Source organism: Propithecus coquereli, unplaced genomic scaffold (genome assembly GCF_000956105.1).
Source record: "Propithecus coquereli isolate 6110/MARCELLA unplaced genomic scaffold, Pcoq_1.0 Scaffold243, whole genome shotgun sequence".
In the NCBI taxonomy this organism is placed as follows: Eukaryota; Metazoa; Chordata; class Mammalia; order Primates; family Indriidae; genus Propithecus; species Propithecus coquereli.
In genome coordinates this window covers 4,176,614-4,199,427 of record NW_012147986.1, presented here as the reverse complement: position 1 = coordinate 4,199,427, position 22,814 = coordinate 4,176,614, and the positions used below count along the sequence as shown (strand labels likewise).

Genomic DNA, 22,814 nt, shown 5'->3' with positions numbered 1-22,814 from the left:
TGAGAAAATTAGAGATGATATTATCTGAGCCCTGGGTGACCAAATAGTTCCCAAAGTCCAACCACTTGATGTTCCCGTGGCTCATTTTCATTAAGCACCACAAGGACTGAGCTGCCTGTCTGCCCTCCTCGCATCTCTCTGGTGCCCAGGCTCACCCACCTACTTCATATTCTTTCAGAAAATAATATCTGTCTGTCCTGGCCTTCTGGAATTTGATCCAGGTAGCTGGGCCACCACCAGTCAGAGCTTGAGAAAAAATAAGATAATACATGAAAAGGCCTGAATTGGTGCTTGACTCATCATAGAAAGGCATCAGTTTCCTGTGTCTCAGGGGTTCCAGGGCCAGCCAAAGGGTCTTTTATGGAAAAGAGCACCCTGAAATGATAGCTGGGAGGAAGAGACAAACCACAGAACGGAGACAAAATATCAGAGTATCAGGAAAGTCAACCAGAAGTGGATGTTTGAAGAGGTGAAACGAGGTGGGTGTGCAGAGGGCAGTGCAGGGCCAGCCATGTGATTTGGGGTTTGCGTGAAGAGCTGGACCGGATTGCTTTTCCATCAGTCTAACTAATGGTGCCATTCATTCTGTCCCTTTCAGCTTCATAAGCCTTTTCTCAACCACCTCCACTGTTAGTACAGAACTTCCCAGGAATGGGGAAGCAGAAACAGTGAGTTCATTGATTTTGTATCAGGACCATTTGTGGGATCTACTGTTTGCAATCCTCACCTTAGTTATTGAGGTCATGGGCGTGCCAGCCCACAAAGACTTGTTCACAGCCATGTTTGCCTTGGAGCCAGTGGCGGTATCGGGGTAAAGGGAAAACACTCCGTCAGAGTTAAAGAAAAGTGATAACTGTGATTACATAAACTTGCCCTTTTCCCCTGAATGGTATCCAGATCATGGTTAACTATCCCAGAGTTTTTTAACATGGCAATAATTGCAAGGTCTAGGGCTATATAAACCAGATTTAGAAAACAAATGGGACATAGAAAATTCTACTGTGCATGCAGTTGCACGGGGTGTGAGAGAGAGAGAGACAACATGAAATGCCCTGTAAGTATATTTTCTATTTTTAAATGTAGGTGATTATGTTCTCAGAGCCAAAATAGCCAGGGACTCATTCTTCCCCACCCTCACACCCCAGCCAAGGACTCTTCAAATGAAGTCCAAATAGAATTTTCAAATATTAATTTGGCACATAACCTCTGTATTGACAGGTCTCTGTTCTGGAACATCTGATTGACGGGTCTTCCCCAAAGGAACTAGTAACTGATTTCTTAAAGGTCAAGAAGCTTTGGGAGTTAGGTAGATATGCATTATTTTCGGGTCCTCTCTTCCTAGATTTGTCTCATTTACAAATTTCCAGTGAAGGAAAATTTCAGATATATTTAATATGTGGCACCAACTTTAGTTCTCTGCATCTCATGTATCTCATCAACCAGCCTTACCGCACTATGATTAGTGTTCATAGAGTAGCTGTTTTCTTTTCCTTTGAAGATGTATCTCACCTTTTATTGCTGTCATTGCATATAGGATGCTACGTGGGATATTGTGGGCATGAGGGAGAAAGGGAGCTCCTGTCAATCCCAGCTTGTGTTTGAATGCACTTGAGCAGGGCGAGCCCTCAGTAGAGCAGGTAATGAGCTGCGGGGTGTAGGAGAGGTTCATTGCTGTGTTCCTCACCCTGGTCTGTTACAGCTCCCACCAATTCTCTTTCACTTACTCTCTGATGCCTCGAATTCCCTCCACAGGCAAGGCAGGCCACACAGAGAGGAAATAATTAACTGCAAATATGTCAGGAACTAGTCACATTTAACCATAGTCTATTTCAAAATAAGGTGTAAATAAGCGGTGCATGGTCTTTTATTCTCAAGCAAAGTGGGAGGATCTAGAAGAAAGGAAATCAGGAGGATATCAGTTTCCAGGGGGGGAGGGGGGTGGTGGTTGGGAGGGGAGAGGAAAGTGCAGAAGAAAAACACTGAGAACTGGAATTATCACTTATTTTACAATGTGGCCTAGCATGGTCCTTCCCCATGTGCAGATCAAGTGGTTGGTCAGGTTGCCTAATGTTCAGCCTGGTGGTTGACAATAGATGTAGAGTGACAGAAACGGTATTCCTAAGCGAGCCATAAAGCTTTGCCTCCCGAGTGACCAGCACATCCCATAGCAACCACGCTGAGCAACAGTCTCCTGATACACATCGGGGCCCCAAGGGCATGAGAGACGGTGATGGTTGGAGATCATCTAAAGAAGCCTCCAGCCCCAGCGGGGCTTTGGGCTGTGGACTCTGAGCTCATCTGAAGCTAAGAAGTGCACTGATATTCGTTTCCATTTCAGGTCGCATCTTCCATCCTAGTGATCTTCTTCCTGAATCTATCTCTGGCCCTGATGGTGAGTGAGAGCGGAGAAGGTCCAATCTGTCTAGCTCGTCTTTAGCAGAAGTGTTTTAAAAGGTGATAATGAAGGGTAACCTCCTAACATTTCTTGTGGGTACCCCTTAAACCTGCAAATGTCAACTCTTCTCACCGTTGCTTTCACCAGTGCCTCAGTGACAGCCATCCTCTGGAGGGATCTGTTGGGACTCAGAGCATATATGTCGATGCCTCTCGAGGTATAGTCAGCGTCCGAGACAACGATGTTTTGAACGAATGGTATGGAATCTTGGACTACGAGAAAGTAAGACGTGAAACACCTTCATTACAATGCCAAAGAAAGCCTTGTCTGGCCCAAAATGTAGCTTTATGCTTTTCTAGAGAAAAGAGGACACTGTCTGCATTTGCCTTCTCTAGTTTAGGCCCTCCATGGGAATGCACGTCTTTGGGTAAGAGACCAGCTTCCTGCAGTTGCGGGGGCTTCTTTCCAAGCCCAGAATGTAGGAGGAGCCTTGGCTGGTCCACAGGGCTCCCACATCCCCTGTGTTCCTGCAAGGTGTTGGTTTCACATGGCCACCAAAGGCCTCTGAACTAAGAAGGCCATTTAAAGAGCCCCCATTTCTTGTAACAGGTATGCATACTAGGAGTTATTCTGTGTTTTAGCATTAATTTCCAAAGAAAAATGATGTGTTTTTGTTTTTAGAAATCTGGCTACAACTTTCCCATCTCTTTCAGTAATAAGATCTGGCAGAAAGATGCAAGATCAGGAAGGGACCACATGGGTCCTTGGCCCAGCTCTCCAATGGAAAAGCACCCTAACCATGGAAATATCACCAGCCTTTGGTGGCCTCAGTTTCCTTATCTGCAAAACAGCATCAATAGCTGCCTTGCCTACCTGACAGGACTCTGGAGGATTAAGTGAAGTGACTTCTTCACTTAGAAGAAGAAGTCACACCTTTGCCTGACACGAAGCCCACAATCCTAGCTCTGGCCCTGAACGCCCTCTGCTGTCCACCCGTCTCCCACCTGCCTCCATGGCATTCTCTCCAGCCGCACTGGACATCTCAGGCCGGACACCTGAGATGCAGGCTTTCCCTCTGCTCCCATTGCACCTGGCACACTCCCCTCCCTGACCACCTTCCTTGCTCTCCACCTAACCTGCTTCTGAGACGTCCCCTGAATCCTGCTACAGAGCACACAGTCTACACAGTCCAGTGATTTTCAACTCTATTTTATGCCACGGAAACTTTTCTGCAAACAAAATATTCCACGGTAGTACCCAACGTGGAACAGAAGTAGTCAGTAGTCAGAACTACTCTGGCTGGATGAGGGGGATGCAGGTGACCCTTGGGCTCAGTCAGACACAGCTGCAGAACCACTGCTCTAATGCAAGCCAGGAGAGAGGCCCAATGACAGGCCCAGGGCCCCATGGAGAGGGTGGTCAGTGGCAGACCCAGGGCTAGAATCTGACCCAAGGCTCCTGACAACCCTGCCCATTCAGAGAGCACTCTGTAACTTGCACAGTGCTCTCACAGGCTCTCACAGCAGTTGGTATCTCAAATCCTCCTCTTATCTTCAGGACAACCCACTGGAGAGGGCCATTATTATTCCTGCTTTACAGATGAGGAAGCCAAGGATCATGGAGCCCACTGAGGACCACGATGGCTGCCAAGTGGCAGAGCAGGACCTGAAAGTTGGCCTTACTATCAGAGCTAACTCCCTACCCCTCCTGTCCCGCATGCCCAGTAGTGGTGTGCAGAATGCCCTGAAGGATTCCTGCCCTCACCCGCAGCAAGGGACAGAGCCATGGGGCCCTCGGGAACAGCAGGGCTCTGCATGTGTTGCCAGTCCTGACGCTGACCTTGGCTCTGGTGCCCAGGACAGCTCTCCCCTGGGGTGCTCTACAGCACAGCCAGAAGCACAGCTGTGTGCCAGGACCTGATGGAGAGTAAGTGTCCATTCATGTTGTGACTGAATGAATTTCACGTTTCTGCTGTGTTGCTTTAAGTCCCTCTTAGTGGCTAAGCTGTTTAGCAAGAGGGTCTGTGTCCTGGCCAAGATGGATCAAGCAGTCTTCCCAAGTTTGGATGACATGAGCAAGGCCCTGGAACAGCAGGTAAGTGAGACCACTCACTCTGGTTCCCTCCTAGCTTGGTGTTTTTCAACTCTGCATCCAACCTCCTAGAACAAGGCTGTGCACACAGGGAGACTCAGCTCCTGCTTGTTCTGAAAGCCATGGATCCAACCATCACATGAAGGACTCCAGGTCCAGCCAATGGCCCATTCAATGGCCCAATCAAAACATGATTAAATCAATAAAAATTCCATGCAATGACTTCATTGAGATGTATTCCAGAAGGATTTGAACTACATGTTCTTAAATATAAATTGTGGAATATAAATATTAGAGTGAATTAATAAAGGATTCACATACCCCCACCTTCTCTCCTCCCCTGCTCACTCCCCAAACACATCCACATGTATTATCTTTGGTTGCAAATAAGCCCAGGACTGCTGAAGTCCTCTTCCCCTCCTCTGAAATGACAAGGGTAGTCCAATCAGTTAAAAACCAGCAGAGCAGAAAGTCCTTGGAGAGTTGTTGAAATATGCTGTCGTTTGCTTATGTAACCTGCACAGGACATTTGGGTGACACTGATGTCCATGGCAAGAGGATTTGCTGACTCTTGGGAGGAAAAAATATCCTTTAGGTCACATAAAAATAAAGCAACTTAACCATTCTTTAAAAGAGAGGAGACTCAAGTATCCCACCCTTATGATTTAACAAGTAAAAACAATAATTTAAATGAAACACATAATTTTTAAACTATTCTATATTCTCATTAGAGATGAGGCAGCACCGAAGGCTGGACAGGTTGTGAAGTTAAAAAGGGTGAAAAGAACAGACAGAAGTGCCACCCTTGCACGCAGGCATCCAGTTTTTCTGGATTAATGTTGCCACCTTGTGGCCAGTAGGACATTGCTGTTAGAGAACGAACTCACGGGAAGGTTGGGTTCAGAGCTATTTTTGTCAATTGTACCTGTGGGCCAGGGCCTCAGGAATCCATATGTGCTGTCTTACCATTGTGATGCACCACCCCTTCCAGGATTTCAAGCCTTACCCACCCACCCACGGCCTGACCTACGTCGTTGTACCCAGCCGCGTCAAGAACTTAGCCCAGTATGGAATGCCCATCAAGGACGTGTGCAGAGATGTCCCCACCTACTTTGCCCAGCAGCAGAAAGAAGGTGTGTTAACAATGTAACTAGAGATCCAAGACCATGTGTGACTCAAAAGCTATGGTATGAATTTTAGGTCACTGGCAAATTTTAATGACAGTTGTCGGATTTATTCTATTTCTTTGTTACTGGGCATAGAAATAATGTGGCAGAGGATGTACGCCCCTCAGTGGCAGAGATGATTTCCTGACACCAGGGCTCATTGAGAATGAGGAGCGGAGTTAACTTTTAGCTTGATCAGAAGGCCAAAGTCAGTCATCTCATCAGTGGGATTTGACAGTTGCTGGACACCCTTGCCTGACACAGATCTCCCTGCCCAAGCAACATGGTGCCCAGCATCCTCCGACAGAGGCCCATGGTTTTGGTGTCCTCAGTCCTCCCCTTTCTCAAGCTGCCCAAAGGTTGGAAGGCAAGACCCTAACAGTTATAGACCCCACTGGGAAAAGAACAACCACTGGGGATGTGGTGAGTGACAGTGGTGACCAGCTTGGAAAGCTACCAGAAAAGATGTCACCATCTGCCTGCTAGTCCAGATATAGTTAGTAACCCTTCCCAGTACGCTGCTGCCAGTCACTTACATCTTAGTATAAGTTAGCCCAACGAGCAAGACTTCTTCATAATGGGAGGCTACAGCAGGAAAACAGGGAGAACTTGAGCAGCTAGAGAATTAAGGAGGACGGTCAGGGGTCAGTAAAAGAAATAGGAAGAGGAGGTGTGGGGCCAGTTATTGCAGAGCGGGACGGGATCTTCCGTCTTAGTCACATGGTCTCTTCCTAGTAGAGCCATCCTGGAGCCCCACCTCTGGTTTAGATGCAGCTCATAATACTAATACATCCATTCTACTTTGGGGTGATCTCTTTTTTGTAAAATGCTTCTATTCCTTTTTAAAGGTACTGCCCTGGCAATTGACCCTGATTCTTGTTTTGAAGCCCAACTTGACTCCTTTATGGGACTGTCCATCTGTGGCGAGATCCACAGGCTCTGAACCTCCAGGTTGGCCACGTGGAGTGTGGACCCACGTGGCCTGGGGCCGGCGCTAGAACCTGGCCCTCCCTCTGCCTGTGGGGAGCTGCCCTTTTTAGTCCTCTACCTTATTCTGCCTTTCAACCCAACACCCAGCTCTGCAATCTGGAAGAGTGTGTACACCTTCTCCCTCCGGGTCTGAACAATAAAGCTTCTTGCCTCACTGGTCCAGCAGACAAGCTCGCCCCACGTGCACTGTCCTCTCGGCATCCCCAGCCTCACGCAGCCCAGGACCTTCCACACCAGCGTGGTGTGAAGGGCGAGGCACCTCTCTCAGGTTGTCTTATCCCTAAGGGTTTCTCTCTAGGGTGTCCCTTGAAGAATCCCTTGAGAATTTTGTCCAAAAAAAAGCAATCAATCAATCAAAAATAAACAATGACACTAGCCACAGCACAGGCTTACCCTTCTCAGGTCTGAGGCCACATCTTTGTGTCCTGAAAATTGGCGCTGAGATTCTAAGGACTCCTGTTCCCCACGGTGTCCCAGCCATCGAAATCCACATGAACCTCCCTTTGGAACCGGTTTAAAGCCCTTAGTGGTAACCCCCAGGCATGTCTCCCCATTGCAAATTAAGATGCGACCTGGATTCTCAGCACTTGCTCATTAACTGTCCGTTCCTGCAGCTGGGAGCCAGGCCCACCCAAACCACATGGAAGCCCTGGCTCCCCTTACCGCTGGAACAGGAATAAACAGGGAAGGAGTGTTCAGACACGGATGTCCACAGAAGCTCATGTTGGAGGCTGGAGCCCTTTAAAATGGGGTGGGGCTGGGTGGGGTTGTTGTGTAGTGATTGTGCACGGCAAGAGGGGTCTGGGCGATGAGGGTGCTGCTCAGCCCGTTCTGCCGAGGGCCTGGAGTAATGGGGCGGTGTGGCTGCCTGCAGCCAGCAGGGAAGGGCGATTGCATAGGAAAGGTCACACTGAAACCCTACCTGGGCAGACACAGGGTGTGGCTGGGCAGGCCAGCGGCTCTGAACCTATGGATTGGTCATATGTGGCTTGTTGAGGGTAAGGCAAGTGAAGACATGTACACAACCACATTCTCGGTGGAAGCATTAGATGCCACATACCAAGGTCAACGAAGCCAGTCCACCCCCAGCCTCTCTCCACCTTGTCCCTGACACCCAGCCTCCACCTCAGACTCTAGCTCTGGGAACCAATCCCCATCCTGTCGCACATGCCTGAGTCCCTGTTGTGGGATCCCTGCTCCCGAGCCCTCTGAGATGTTGCAGGGCCGGTCCTGGGGCCTACTAACCACTCTCTTGCCAGTCTCCCCCTCCTTGGGCTTCTGCGCTTCAGCTACTCCTGATTTCCCCATCACCCCCAGACCCCATCCAATCACTGTAACATCACTGTTACTTCCAGGAGACAGATCCCCCACCTGCCCACCGTGCTTGCCTCCATCTGTCACCATCTGTCCCTCCAGATCTGAGCTCTGCCAGCTGGCACGGTTTCCTCCCAGAAACTCTAGGTGCAAGGCCTGCTGCCCCCGGTCTGCATCGTCACACTTGGCTGTCACTGACTGGGTTGTGACAGCTCTGTCCTGAGAAGGAGCCAGCACAGTCCTCCAGACCTAGAGGACTCATCAAGATAGATTTGGGTCCTTGCATAGAAACTTCCATACCTGCACCAGGATTTGGGTCCTCTGAGAGTTGGGGTGATGAGGGCAAAAAAATCATTCAAGATTTTACCACCCTACTGAGGACCATTGTTAACAGTTATCCTTAGAGTTCATCTAATTCAGCACTCAATGAAATTTACCATATTTGAATCTCAAACCAGTGTCCTTGACCCAAATGTATACCATGTCTACCAAGTCCGCCAGCCTTCTGTTTAAAATAGGGTCATGTGAACACTAAGACTGTGTCCTCTACCTGTGCCTGAAGAACTGAAGCTTCTTGCAAAGTCCATGGTAATAACTTTTGAGTCTCTCTAGGAATGCCTAAAAGTGGCTAAGAATTAGCCCAGTGACCTTCCGAGCAGGGAAATCTTCTATTTTCTTTTCTTCCTCTCTCGGGGCAGGCCCTGCCATTGACACAGGCTGACATCTCCAGTACTGCCGGGAGAAGGGAAAAGGGTCCAGGAACCCACAGCCCCCAGCCCCCAGCCCTCAGCCCTCACCCCTCAGCCGAGCCGTCTCCACCACTGCTGCCCTCGGCTGAGCGCTGTATTTTGGGCAGACACTGCCACCTCTGCCACTGATCAGGGAGCCCCTGGGGGCCTGAGGATCACAAGCCCTCTGGACCCAGTGCAGAATTAGGAGTGTCTCTCCCCACCTTGTGGAGTCTCAATTGTTTACATATGCCCTGCAACGTATGCCTTGGTTTCTTAGAGAAACAGTGGGGAAAGAAAGGCTTTTCTCTACTGTGACTTTGGTTGTTTTTACTCAAAGTCCGCACCCACCACCCTGGGTCTGGAACAGGAGTCCCCCAGGGACTGGACAGGGACAAATTTGAGCACGAGATATCACAATGTGGTCTGAGTTGTTCCTGCTCCCTGGGGCTTGTTACTGGGTTAAGACTGTGTCCCAGCCCCCTCTTTCCTGAGCAGAAGACCTCCTCTCACAGAGTTCTTAGTCCTTCTGCAAATATGCACTTGGAAGATTACCCAGAAGTCTTTAAGTAACGTCTAAACCCCAGTTGGGACTCACACAAAACTCTCCCCCACTAATCTCTGAGATTCCTTCAAAAATTCCACCCTTGCCCAAGAATCCTTTCCCGTGAGAGGAGATCCAGGCAGAGGTCAAATTTCCTGGCCTCCTTGTTTAGAGAGTGACACTCCATTAACAGACGTCCCTTTAGGGGGAACATCTTGCTCCCTTCCCTGGCCCTTTCCACCCCACACAGTGTCACTTCCAACTCTCCCTGCCACTCCTGCTTGCCTGCAGTCTGGGGTAGAGCCGCTGGCCCCAAGCTTGAGTCTGTGGGTCTGGGTGACTTGGCTCACTGGGCCCTGGTAGCAGCTGCCCACCATGTTGATTCTCTGGCCTTCTGCCCACTCTAAGCTCTTAGTTTCCTTCCCAAGTGATAGGAGCGGTGCCCTATATCCTGCTTGGAATGTGCTTCCTGCCTATGTTGGAAAGCCCATCCCCATAGCTTGACCGGGGTGTCGGCAGCTATTCCGCGGAGCACCTCCATGGGGCCATGTCAAGTGTCACACAGGCAGTGCCCCAGCCATCCACATAAGTGGAGCTGGAGCTGTCTGCAGGCTGCACCCTCCTTAGTGCCGAAGGAGGACCACAGCACCAGGCAGCCGAAGCACGAGCCTTTGGGTGCTGATGTGGGCTCCAACCATGACCAACTGCATGGACCTTCTTCTTATTCGGTTGTGTTTTAAATTTTACAAATGTATTAACATTTTTATTGAGGTATAACACACAATAAAGTGCAGATTTTAAGTGCACAGCTGAATGAGTTTTTACATATATACACCCAATGTAGCCATCACCCAGATGAAGATGTAGCACATTCCCAATGCCCCAGAAAGTTCTTTCACTCAACTCCCAGGCAATACCCCTTCCCCACCCCACCCCTCGGCCCCAAGGGCGTGGAGAGGGATAATAATGGAATACGCTGAGGAGCTCTCAGCAAAAATAAAAACACACCCTAGCAGGACTCAAGGTTGGGGCTGGCTTCAGACTGTAAGGGGCTGGCAGGTACCCCTAGATTCTCCCTATTGTTGTGATCAGTTTGGGTCAAACAGGAGAAAAGTGAAGCTACCAAGTTTATGAGCAAGAAGATGAGATGGTTGGCCATTAGCCAGGCATTGTGACCCTAAGGCCATGCCTTTATGCATATGGTAAAAGTAACCTTTCAGAGGAAGGTTAAGGGGTGGGTTGTATCATTAGAGGCAGGGAGGGGTGAATTCTTGGGGTGTCCCTTCCCAAAGTCACATGCTTCTGCATGAGCAGGAGGGCCCCATGCTGCTGCCAGGGAACCCTTCCCTAGTGATTAAAAGCTGAGGAAATGGGCTTGCCACTTTAACGTGGGGTAGACCTAGACCCCAAAACCCCAAGAAGCACTTGACTCAGTTCCTGAATGTGTTCTGAGCCCCTTGCATTGGAGTTGCTGCAACCTCAGACATCTCCCCAAGAGCTGTGGAGCACTGCGGATGCCGTCTGGACTGACAGAAGAAACAGGAGGCCAGGCAGGGTGGAACGGTGGGTTTCAAGTGACAGTCACTGCTCAGTCATCCTATGAGCAGCCCACTGTACTGGGTTTCTGCAGCATGAGTACAGGAATGTGGTGGGCCTGGGGTTTGGGAAGCACTAGTGCTGGGGTGGGCCCAGTCCTAGGGTGTGTGTACTCATGGGACAAACTCCAGCCTCTTTCAGGCGCACCTGTAAGGAACACCTTCCACTGTGAATAAAGAGAACTGGGTCACAGTGACCTGTGCAGAAAGAGATTGATCCAGATCACACAAGTCTAAAGAAAGACGGTCTCAGCTGGTGCAGCTTTGGAATGCAGCAATCAGACACACATTCTAGCCCTTTCTTTCTTTCCTGAACCTTTCCTCTCTAGGATTGTTACCTCATGGTCCCAAAATGGCTCATGTGTCTCCTAACATCAATCTCATATCCTTATCAAAAGAAGGAACTAGGAGAGTGCAAAGGGCACAGTTGCATGGCCAGCTGAGTCCCTCCCTCTTTATCCAGAAAGAAAAGGCTTCCCTGGACATCCCACTGAGCAAACTTCCACCTACAACTCATTGACAGGAACTCAGGCCATACAGCCACCCACAGACCAGTCACAGGCTGATTAATGACATGGCCTTATTTTCTTAAGAAAAACAAGACTGATTTAGCCCAGCCTTTCTCAGCATGGAGCTATTGACATGTGGGGCCAGAACATTCTTTGTTGTGGGCATCTGTCTTGTACATCATAGGATGTTTAGCAGCATCTCTGGTGTCCACCCAGTAGATCCCAGCAGCATACCCTCCACTTATGACAGCCATAAATATCTCCAACGTCATCAAATATCTCCAGGGGAGGGAAGGAAAATCACACCCCACTTGGAAACTACTGATTCAGACCAATCGTGATTAATTCTCTGGAAATAAAGAAATATATTCCCTAAAATTAAGGAGTCTTTAGCTGCTACTTAAACAAATTGGGGTTCTGTTAGCAGGAAAGAGGGAGACGGGGAATGGGGATTGGGTTATCAGTGGACTGTTTTGCCATAGAATATTAGACAACTCTGATTCAGAATAGTGAGTGAACATTTCTTTCAAAGGTCATATCCTCGTTAGTTTCTGCCTTCTTTGGGTCACTTTGTTCTGGATGAACAAATTGTATTTAGCTCTATCTCAGATGAGTGTGCAGGACCTGTGACACGTCATTTGTGGTGAGGAACAAAACCGTATAGGAAATAAAAACTCCAAGCTTCCTGCAAAAGCTCCTTTGCACGCTGCTGTCCTGAGTCAGGCTGCTCTCTCGGGCCAACTTGTGTAGCCCAACCGGCTTTTCTAGCATCCTGGATGCTTTGTTACATTCGGTCCAGTCTTGTTCCTCCTCCTTGGTAGCCCAGAGAGGGTCTATGGCTTGAGCATCCAGTAAGTTAACATAGTTGATATCTACTTTCCTCAGCCTTTAAGAAGGGGCTATACGAAGAAAAGATAATGGAGCTCTAGCTTCCTTGTAGCTGCCATGTGGACACATTCCTTTTAAGCATGAGCCTGGTACCCTCCACCTGGGGCTCCTAACAGGTATTCAACATGACAACTGACGTAGAGAGAGCAGAGCCAGGAGAAAGCAGAACTCAAAAGTTCTACCTTTAAACATGGGAATGCTATTATAAAATTGAATGAGGATAACACATCTTTAAGTAGTAGATTCCAGAGGAGGTGGCCAGTCATAACACCTCTTCCTGCACCCAACCTTCCCACCTGCTCCAGTGCTGGCCACAGGATTGCACCGCTTGTGAGACAATTAGGGTCAGCTCCAGAGATTTTTAAATGAAAACTAATTTGAAATTAGAACTAAGAGGAGTCCATTTCTCTCTGATGATGAAGCTGGGAAGATGAGAAACTAAGTTGACAGTGACGTTGGTTCTATCCTTGAGAAAACCAGCGTCAGATACTGAGGCTGACATGTACAGAGGAGGAGAATGGGGACATGGAAAAAGAGTGTCTGGCCACCTTCACGTGCCTAGTTCTAACTACCTGAGACCAGAATATCCCTTTCCCTCCACGGTTTATTATATGAGACAACAAACTTCCCCTTGGCCTTAGCAAATCTGATTTGGATTGTATCATTTGCAAACACCAAGGTTCCAGCTAATACACTCTACCATACATTTGGCACGTTATTGTATACTCTTTACTGTTGTTATCAATGTTTTCATAAAAATGTAACTTCATTTCCCTAATAAGAAAATAACTTTCTTGACTATGGTAGCTTTACCTTGGGCCTCTTCCCCTGGCATACCTGTCCCACTGCTGAGTGCATGGTAAGTGCTTGACACATATTCATTGACAGGTATTGCAAAGTAGACCTACATGGTTAGGAATAGGAGTAATCAATGGCAGGTGGAAATTATTGTTAAAGTAGTTCTTCTTCATTCTGAATTTCCATCCAGCTACATGATCTAGGAATTTGCCCACAATGTGCAATTTATTTAAAATCTTAGAAATTGCTTTCCTGCTGTATGTTGACGTGACATTCCCAATTAGGCTTTCACTTCTGTTAAGACTTTCAGTAAGGTGCATCTTTTCCTGGGCGTTAGGTGTTCCTTCCTCCCACTATCTTTACCCCAGGACAACACATATCATAATAGTGTTTATTAAGTTTAGTTTTACTGTTTTGGAGAGTTAAAATGTATTTCCTAAAAAGCATATGAACGGCCCTCAAAGCTGGGTGCTCTGGCAAAGGGATAGTTTCCTTCACCTGAGCAGTCAAGTTGTTTGATAGTATACCATGTCCCTCCTACTCACCAGGTGAAGGCCACCACCACTTGAGCCCCTGCTCCACCCAGGCTGCCCCCATGCCTTGGGACAGACAGACAGGCAGCTGGTCTGGTGGGCAGATGCAGGATGGACACTGGCACCAAGCTGACTACTCTGCCTGTGACCCAGCTATACTATCTGGGAATGTCCACACATTATGCACCTTATTTGAAATCCCGGCAATTTTTTCCCTTCTATGTATTGACATAAGCATTGTTTGACTTCCCTTTGCTGCTTAAAAAAAGAACAAACACACAGATATCTGTAAATATAGCATGTATGTTTTACTACTGAATGTCAAAATTAATTGGGGCATTGGGAAAGGATTTAATGTGGCTTCTGAGTGGAAACCAACAGGATATTTCTTCGAAAAGATGAAGCCATTGGGCTGATCATCCTAAATGTGAATGCCTGCACAGATGGAAATGCCCAGGATGCCCAGCAGCCCAACCTTTGCACAGGTTCCAGCACCAGTACGTTCTGGGAAAGGAGAAAATTTTTTAAAGAAAGAGCATTAAGAAACACATTATTAGAATGCAACAAATCAATACTTTTTGCAAATGTCTTGAATAGGGGATGCACACATAACTTCATGTTACCCATGATTTTAGCTATACTTGCATTGCAAGGGTAATAATGTATTAGCTTATATAAGACTGACAATTCCTGGAAGTGCTGGTTGGCTCAATCCCAGTTGAGGTTATGACATTCTGTGTTGATGGCATAACTCCGTGCCTTTGCTTATTTTACTGATTAGTACTTAATTTTTTTCCGGGCAGTAGAAATGTAATAAACGTGAATTCTTCTTTATCTATCTTCCACTACTCTGAGGAATTTGTTTTGTTATGTTCTTCATCTGTTGGTCCTGCCCTCTTTCACTCTGGTTACCCTGCCACATTGAGGAGCTGTGTATAAAAATGCCAATGATGACTGGATTGCCACCTGTTATCTGGATGAATCAGGGCTTCTATTCCCTGTCAGTGCACTTTGCCTGCTTTTCGCTGGACCAATTCTATTCTAGATCTGAGAGCATTTCTTAGTGACTTCCTTCTTACCATCTCCAAAAGATGCAATTCTAAGAATTGGAAGATTTTTTCCTACTTGAAATTCTTACATGTGGAAGAATAAAAGAATCCAATAGCTTTTCCTTGGCACCCAGGAATCCTTTATTTCATTCTCTCTTTTTACTAGCCAACCTCTCCACTAGACTATGTGTCCCTTGAAGACATAATTTTATTCATTTCCATATCCTTAACATTTAGCACAATTTGCACACAAAGTAAGTAGTTAATTCCCAAAGAAAACTGAATTGAGTCATGTTTTCATTTATTTGTATGTCACACAGCAGCTACAGAGTGCCTGGCACAAAGCAGCTCTCAAAAAATATTTGGTGAACGAACAATCTATGGGTACTCACCTGTCTGTTTTTCAACCACTTCCCCCTTATACAACGGGATATGTTTGCAGAGATTCTCAATGGGTGACCCAAACAGGAACCAGTCCATATCTGTGACCAGAGTCTCCAGAGGATTGTACTTGACCCAAATGTATTTGTTGGAGTACATGTTTTTCAGAGCCTACATCAATATAACAGAAAAGGACAGCATAGAATAAACTGACATTATCTGGTGGACCTTATTCTAAATTGTGACTGTTTTTCAGATTAGTAAACAAAAGACAGCCAGAGATCTCAAGACATCATCTCTTCCTGACCACTGTCTGCAGAGAAGCTTCATTATTACTAGTGTGATTTTACTACTGGTGGCAATGAACCCCAGAGAAGGTAAGTCCCATACCCAGGGTGGCACATATGGGAAGTTATGGAGAGAGACTTAAACCCCAGGTCTCTAGCCTCAGGGCAGTGTTTCTACATGCTCACTATACTGTATTGTTCCTTTGCATCTTTGTGTCACTGAGTATTAGAACTTTACTCAGTTTTTTGCCAGTCACTGTTTCTTAGAGCCCGGCTCTGAGAAGAGAAGCTGATCAGCCCTTTCTACAAAGACACTGGAATGTATTCTAAGTTCTTGCATTTAGGGCCATGTGGTGGAAATCAAACTGAGATGTGCTCCTGCTCTCTAGAAAATAAATAAATAAAAGTGAAAACTCTTTAGTAAGCTGAGTACCATATTTATGGTAAAGTGTAATATTATGACCTTCACATCATCCTCTTCATCTCTCAATAGGCACCAGTATTGCCTGGCTCAAGAATAGAGAATACACAAGGGTACCCCAGAATTACCTGTTTCTCATAGATGTACCGTTGGAGTGTGTCCAGAGCAGGGATGTCTTTATGGTTCATCTTCAGGATGAAGCAGGCTCTTCGGGAGAGCACCCTGGATGCGATGTAGCCCTGAGGAGCAAGAGCACAATTACTGCCCCTCTCCAGCTCCCTGGGTTCTAAACTTGGTAAGGATGATGACTGAGCCTTGGAGGAAAGACTTGAGCATGCACAGTGAATATATGAAGAGACTGCTTTCAAATATGCAATCAATTCTACCTGCTTGACTTCTTCTACATAGTATTTTTATTTTTTCACTTGTCATTTCTACACCTTTGAAATTGTGTAAACCCATGACTTGTATTCTACTATTCCTGTTATGGAACCAGGATCTGCAATTTAGGGTTTGAAAGATTGAGAAGAAGCAGCTCCCCGTCTCTTTTGATTGGTTTTGTTCTGCTTCTCCTCAACTGGGAGTAAATACAATGTTCTTTAGAAATGTGCTGTCCAATATGATAGTTACTAGCCACATGCAGCTACTTAAATTTAAAATCAAATTAGATAAAATTTAAAATGTACTTCCTTCATCACACATATTGAGTGATCAATAGCCACAAGTGGCGAGGGACTTCTCTACTGGAAGTACAGATATAGAACACTTCCACCATTGTGGAATGTTCTGTTGGACAGTGCTGCTTTAGAAACTCCCCTAAGCATCCTTGCACCCACCCTCACCTCCCACAACATGCATATTTCATGTACTCTCCACTCCTTTATCATCTTCTCTCCTTCTCTAGCTTTCTCTGTCCTTTCTCCACCTCAAACCAAAGTTGGCTGGATAGGAAGGGGCTGGAGGGAGGTGGGATTGGAAGAGCAATAGAGGTTGAGCACCTTGGGGCCAGAAGGGACCTAAGACAATCAAGTCTTCATCCAGAGTAGAAATTGTCTCTGCAGAGTTCCAAATAATTATACACCCTATAAGATTGTATCTAATGGAAACTCTACTAGTTCCTATTTTTCAATTCTCACAAATTACCAGTTCCTAAAATTCAAAAATAGACTCAAGCTGAACCCGTTGATAAAAGAAGAAGCTTAAAGCAACTCCTCACCACTCTATTTTTTAAAGACACTTTTTGGATTTCCATGTCAACTGCTTAAAAACGATTTTAGTACCCTTCCTTTTAAACCTTATGTTTTAAAGACTCTAAACTTTCAAATGTGTCATGGAACTGCCAACAACAGTGGAGAAGAGGGCTGTGAGGAGGTTTCTAGAAGAGAAGGAAAAGAAAAGCATGTTCAAATGTCCAGTAAGATGGGCTACAACCTACTTAATACCCATGGTGAATAACTCTGAGCCCAGGTAAGGTCAGGTTCACAGTTAGTGTAGAAGGAACAAATGAAAAATGAATGAATAAATGGATGCAGGACAAGTCTTTGGCACAGGTTTCTGAGACTTGTTGTTAATATCAATAACCAAAAGTTGGAAATAGTTCAGTGCTTTTAGTTAACATACTTTCCTTCTTATAGAAAAAGCATGCTGTATTGCCTATTCTATATACATAATTCAATGGGTGTAGTTCCTTGGGATTTCTGCTATTTCATGGTTGTTCTTTTTTTGCATGGTGTTTTATATTAGAAGCCCTAATTCATTTATTTATTCATTCAACACATATTTTTGAGAGTGCCAGGCATCACTTTGGGCCTTGGTCACTCTTCTATGCACTTTCTGAGCCTGCAGTGGGGCAATATCACCACTTTTCCTTCCAATTTCCACCTGGAAAGGTCCAGCAAAGGCTTACATTTCCTGTCATACTTTTTTCTTAGACATAGTTTTGTTTGTTTGTTTTTTAATTGATTGCTTGATTATTTAAAGGGAAAAGTGGAAGTGAGGAAATTCTTAGATAATTGCAAGAATACATCTTAGAATTCAAATATATAACAAACAGCTATCCCTCTCCCCTTTAGAAAACCAGTCTTGAAAAATATGAAAATCGATTTAATGCTTACATGTTTATAGTCAAAAATTGTGGTAGAGGAGCATGATCCTGCATGGATGTTAACAATGGCGACATTTTTTTCATTGTCAATTGACACTGTCTCCTGAACATTGCCACCGTTGCTGCTTTGGCTGATGATGTTAAAAACCTAGATTGACAACAAAGACATAATGGTTTTTCATAAATCTTATGCATTTGAAAGGCAACCTTTTCAACAAAATAAAGCCTCCTTCCTCCTATGAACAAGGGATTAGAAGCTAAAACCTCCCCACTGGGATCGCAGTCCAAAAGCCCATGATACAATAAGAATGCAAAGCTTTTCCTCATAGTTTACTACATTGTATATGGGAGAAGCAATGACATCACAGGAGAAATGAGACTGACCACATTTTAAAGTAATGGGTGACATTCGTGAAGTTATTGCGATTGGAGAGAAATAGTCAACCCCATTGTTTCCATTATTGATTGTTTTTGAGATTCCATCCCAAATAGGACATATGCGCTCTCCTCTGTCCTTTAGATTATCTTATATCTTCCTTTTCCTCTCCCAACGTCACTAAGCAATAAAGCCAATAAGCAACCAACTCACCTTGTATCCACGAGATTGTATTCCAAAGACAGCCAGCACCACCAGACATGCCACCTGAAAAGCAGACCAGTCACATCCACTCCCTACAGGGTAGTCATTGAGAATGGGGACAGGAGGGTACACTGGACCAGGAAAAGCACAAATATCTCAGAGAACGTATACCCAGAGAAACTGGCGAGTGGTCACGGATGGCCAACAGTCCATTTCCAAAGTGTGAACACACACATTCACTCATTTAACAGGCATTTGTTGAGTTCACACTATTTGTCAGACACAAGTTTCTAACTTTGTTCCCCAGTTCCCAACACTTCCAACACTATAACCATCAAATCTGAGTGTAGGTGAGCAGTGAAGAGGGACTCATTTTACTATGGAAATACCCTTGCATGATTCATACTGGCTTTAGATCATGGTGGTCAAATTATGTCCTCTGGTTTAAAAAAAAAATTAATTCCTTAAGACTGAGAGGATAACACACACTTAAAATGGATTCATGGGTGATAAAGGCACAATGAATTTCTAAGGGAAACTATGAAAATAAAATGCTTGGGAACATGATTAACTTTTAGGGCTTATATCAAGGAAACCCTCCATATTCCACAACCCATGCCCTGGTGATAGCACCAGACGAAGGCTGGCCAGCAGGTCATGACACTGACATCGAGGGAGTTCTGATAGTCTGCTGTCATTACATGAGAGTCTGATCCGACATGCTAACCCCAGTTTGTGCCCTCTCTTCTGAACATCAGCATACTGTACTATCATTGAAAATTACTGATAGAGGGAAGGGTAGGTGTTTTTAAGAACTGTTAGTGGGACTTTTCTACTTCCCTTTCTATCCTATCATTTTTCTTCTGGTCACTGGGGGTGGAGCGTCTAGCAAAGACCTAACTGTGGATATTCAACCTGCCTACTTGCATAGGAACACATCTTCTCTTGCCCCAGGACAGCTCTAGTAACCTCTGATGCTCCTATATATTCTAGTTCTTTGGTCTAAAACAGAGATTTGAACAAGTGGATGAAGGGCTAACCACCTTAATGATACGATTAGAGAGAGCGCAGGGAGTGTTCTTCTGCCCCAAAATAATCTCCCATCCAACATCGTGATTAATGCACCACAGTTAAAAGTTTATGGTTCTCCTCTTAAAGGTTATTTCTCCTAAAAAAATCAAGAGACCCTGGAAGAGGGAACTCTTTCAGCTGACAGCTCTTAACACCTTATAGGGAGGTACTTAACATTTTGCTTTCTCCCTGAGCAGCTGGGTGAGAATAAAGGACAGAGATGGGGGAGGAAGTTCCATTCTGGATCAGAACATAATCCTCTGTAATGGGGCACTGCAAGGTGGAACTATGGAGGATGGAATCAGATGGAGGAGTAATGTGATCGTGGAAGTAATGCTTTGTCTTAAGAGAGAATTTAGACACCATCGGTAGCCACTGAAGACACTCTGGCTGCTTGGACACACTTGAAGCTCGGACTTGCGGGGGAGGGAGGGTAAGGGCATCATACGTAACCTAATCATCTGTACCCCCATAATATGCTGAAATAAAAAAAAAATTTACCATAATTGCTCCTGTAAGCGGGGACTAAAATGGATAAATTACATTCTAAATCCCACATTTACAGGTTTGGGAAAATCACATTCCTCTGTGCTTCAGTCTCCTTGTCTGTAAAATGGGGATAATACTACTCAGCTCATACTGTCGTTACAATGAATAGATGAGTTTCTTCATGTGCAATACTTAGCCCAGGGCTTAATATGCATTTGGGAAGTGATAGCTGCTATTATCACTGTCATTGATAATATTATTTTTAAAATCACCACTTCTCTCTTAGATAGTAAATGCAGTAGTTTTAAATCACCTACATTCCCTACAAAGCTCATAATAAGTAATTATTATTAAATATCCATCAAGTCAAAATTTTCTAGATATCTCCAAAAATTTTTATTGGTTTTTTTAGTAACTATCTCAAAAGTTAGACAATGGACAAATAGATATCTGACTTATTCAACACTATTCCTGCCAAAGACATCACTAATTCAATCACAGATGCTTAGAAGCATGTACAGTGTTTGTCTAAGACCCCTGAGAGCTGTGGCATATTGGATATGAGCATTTGCTGCAAACACCCACCACAAGAATATTAAGAAGCATAAACAAATACTCACAAGGATTTTCATTTTGCCTGAAGCAAAGAAGGTGCTGGAGCAAGTGACACTGCCTAGTGCAGCTTCTATTGCTTTTATATTGCCATTAAGGTGTGGAAATCCTCTTTTCCAAATGATCACTTAGGAAAAGACCATGTCTGTATCTCCGACACACCCCAGCAAACTCCTTTATCAGCATTGAGACCCAACCACATACCTGATATTAATGAAGTTCATTAGTCAGTAGTGAAAATTCAGCACTTCGTCACTCTGTAAATAGTCTCTGCTTATCTGTTCTGTGCTGCACTTGAGATTTCAATTTCCACCCTTTAAAAATATTGTAAGATGCTTTCTCTAGTCATACATTTTATAGACATAGAAGGACATATTCCTAGTATCTCTTCCTAAAGGTAAAGTCCTTCCTTCAGACCCCAGTTGGGTCCCACTCCATGTCTGTCCATCACTGTTCTGCTTGCTGAATTCTTCCACCTGAGGAATGGACATGAGATTAGAAGGGAGGTGGCTAGGAGCCCTGCTTTGAAAACAAACAACCGTATGACATTATTTGTTCTTCCCTTTAGACTTGGTGCCAATTTCCAGAGAGGAACAGTGCTCAGAAAGCACTCTGCCCAATTTCCAGGGTTAACCAAGTTTTTACATTAAGCCTTGTTCAAAACTCCTTGAAAACTATGTGTTGTATGTCTTTAGTTGTCTTGAGATATATTTCTAGTTATCTAGAGGGTGTTGAGAAATTCTCAGATTTAAGAAAAAGAGAGTGAGAGAATAAAGTTTAATTCATGTAATTATTTAACACTGCAATTAGAAATGGCTAGTTAGTGTCAGGACGGGATCATGAACTCAAAAGGTAGGGAAATTAAAATAAAAAACTGTAAATTGTAAAATTGTAAAATAGTGAGAATCACCACAGCAAGCAAAGAGATAGCATGAATAATGTCCTTGTTCTACAGATGAAACAACTTTATAACTAGTTGTTTTTTTAAAAAAAAATTAGGGTTTTCAAAAAGTCGACATATAGGTGATTTGAGAGTTACCTAGTTCACTGGAATTCCCCTACTGTGGCTGTTCTGCTGGGGCGAAAGTAAAATTTGCAGCTTTATTAAATCTTCCTGAGATAGCAGCAGCAGAAAGGATTATAGTTTTGTAGCACATCTGCAAATTACCTCCCTTATCTGGTTCCCCAGACTCAAAAAAGTAAGCCAACAATGATCATAAACATTAGGGTTGATGAAAGTATTAGACCTTACGCTCTACTTTGTCCCCCTCCTCCTGTCCCCAGGACTTCTGAGTCTATAGGTCTAGTGATGATAATAGCTAGCATTTATGGAGCACTTAATATGTTCCAGAACTTTCTAAACATTTTGCATATATTGACATTTGATCCCTCATAGCAACCTTATAAGTTATCTTCTATCCTGTTCCATTTTACAGATGGGAAAACCAAGGTGCAGGGAAGCTAAGTAACTCTGGGATTATACAGCTTCTAAGGGCGGAGGTTGGGATTCGAACCTGATCTGACTCCAGAATCCACACTCTTTACTACAGGAACTATATGGCCTCTCTGACTAGCTGCTGGGTAAGTGTAACTTCTTGCCTTGCAGGGATGGGGGCGTTAGCAAGCAGGTGTCTGCTTCCAGAATGCTCCTTGACTGAAAGACTTGGAAATTCTCAGGTCTACCCACAACTTAAGGGTGAAAACTGAAATGGAAAGAATGAGAACCTGTGTTTATAAAAGTTGTTGTGAAAGAAATTCATGTCTAAGCTGCCCAGCTCCCTGCCGAGGAAGCGAAATCACTGACCTGGAAAAGGCCTGGTGCTGACCATGCCCACACCTTGGATGCTCTGCTGCAGCGGGTGTGAAAAGGGGTGCAGGCATGCGGACTTCTACGACTCCTATGGGTTCTTCTGATTGAAAGCTGCTTCAGGTCCCGTCCAAACCTCTCGCAAGGAAACCAAGACCCAGAAAGGTTAAGACACAGATAGTGGCAAAGATAAGACTGTCCCCCAGGCTTTTGACTTTGAGACTAATATTCTTTAGTAGGTAAAATACTGAAACTTTTAAATCGATACTTCAGGGAATGAAGGTATTGATATTATTTATCCACTCTACTTCATGGGTCATCGCTTTGCTCGTAAAAACAGTGCTGACACAGACATGTTTGTGCACAATGAAGAATGCCCTGGAGTGTATGCCTTGCTTGGGTCACAGTGGGTGTGCAGAACCAATTATTCTAGATAACGCCAAATCATTTTCCAAAAGGGTT

The 22,814-nt window shown here is 44.9% G+C and overlaps 2 protein-coding genes across 2 annotated transcripts; one reads left to right on the top strand and one right to left on the bottom strand.

The window, feature by feature from the left end:
* Positions 1–743: 743 nt before the first annotated feature.
* LOC105812062 (gastrokine-3-like) lies at positions 744–6,595 on the top strand. Its single transcript, XM_012646429.1, has 6 exons — positions 744–803; positions 2,339–2,392; positions 2,543–2,677; positions 4,382–4,489; positions 5,478–5,619; positions 6,501–6,595. The coding sequence occupies exons 1-6, from the start codon at positions 744–746 to the stop codon at positions 6,593–6,595; spliced, it is 594 nt and encodes a 197-aa protein (XP_012501883.1).
* Positions 6,596–13,834: 7,239 nt separating this feature from the next.
* On the bottom strand, positions 13,835–20,607 carry GKN2 (gastrokine 2). Its single transcript, XM_012646445.1, has 6 exons — positions 20,554–20,607; positions 18,383–18,436; positions 17,804–17,941; positions 15,818–15,928; positions 14,993–15,152; positions 13,835–14,055 (listed from the first exon to the last, which is right to left on the bottom strand). Exons 1-6 carry the CDS (start codon positions 20,563–20,565, stop codon positions 13,973–13,975), a joined length of 558 nt encoding a protein of 185 aa, XP_012501899.1. The 5' UTR covers positions 20,566–20,607; the 3' UTR covers positions 13,835–13,972.
* Positions 20,608–22,814: the final 2,207 nt, after the last annotated feature.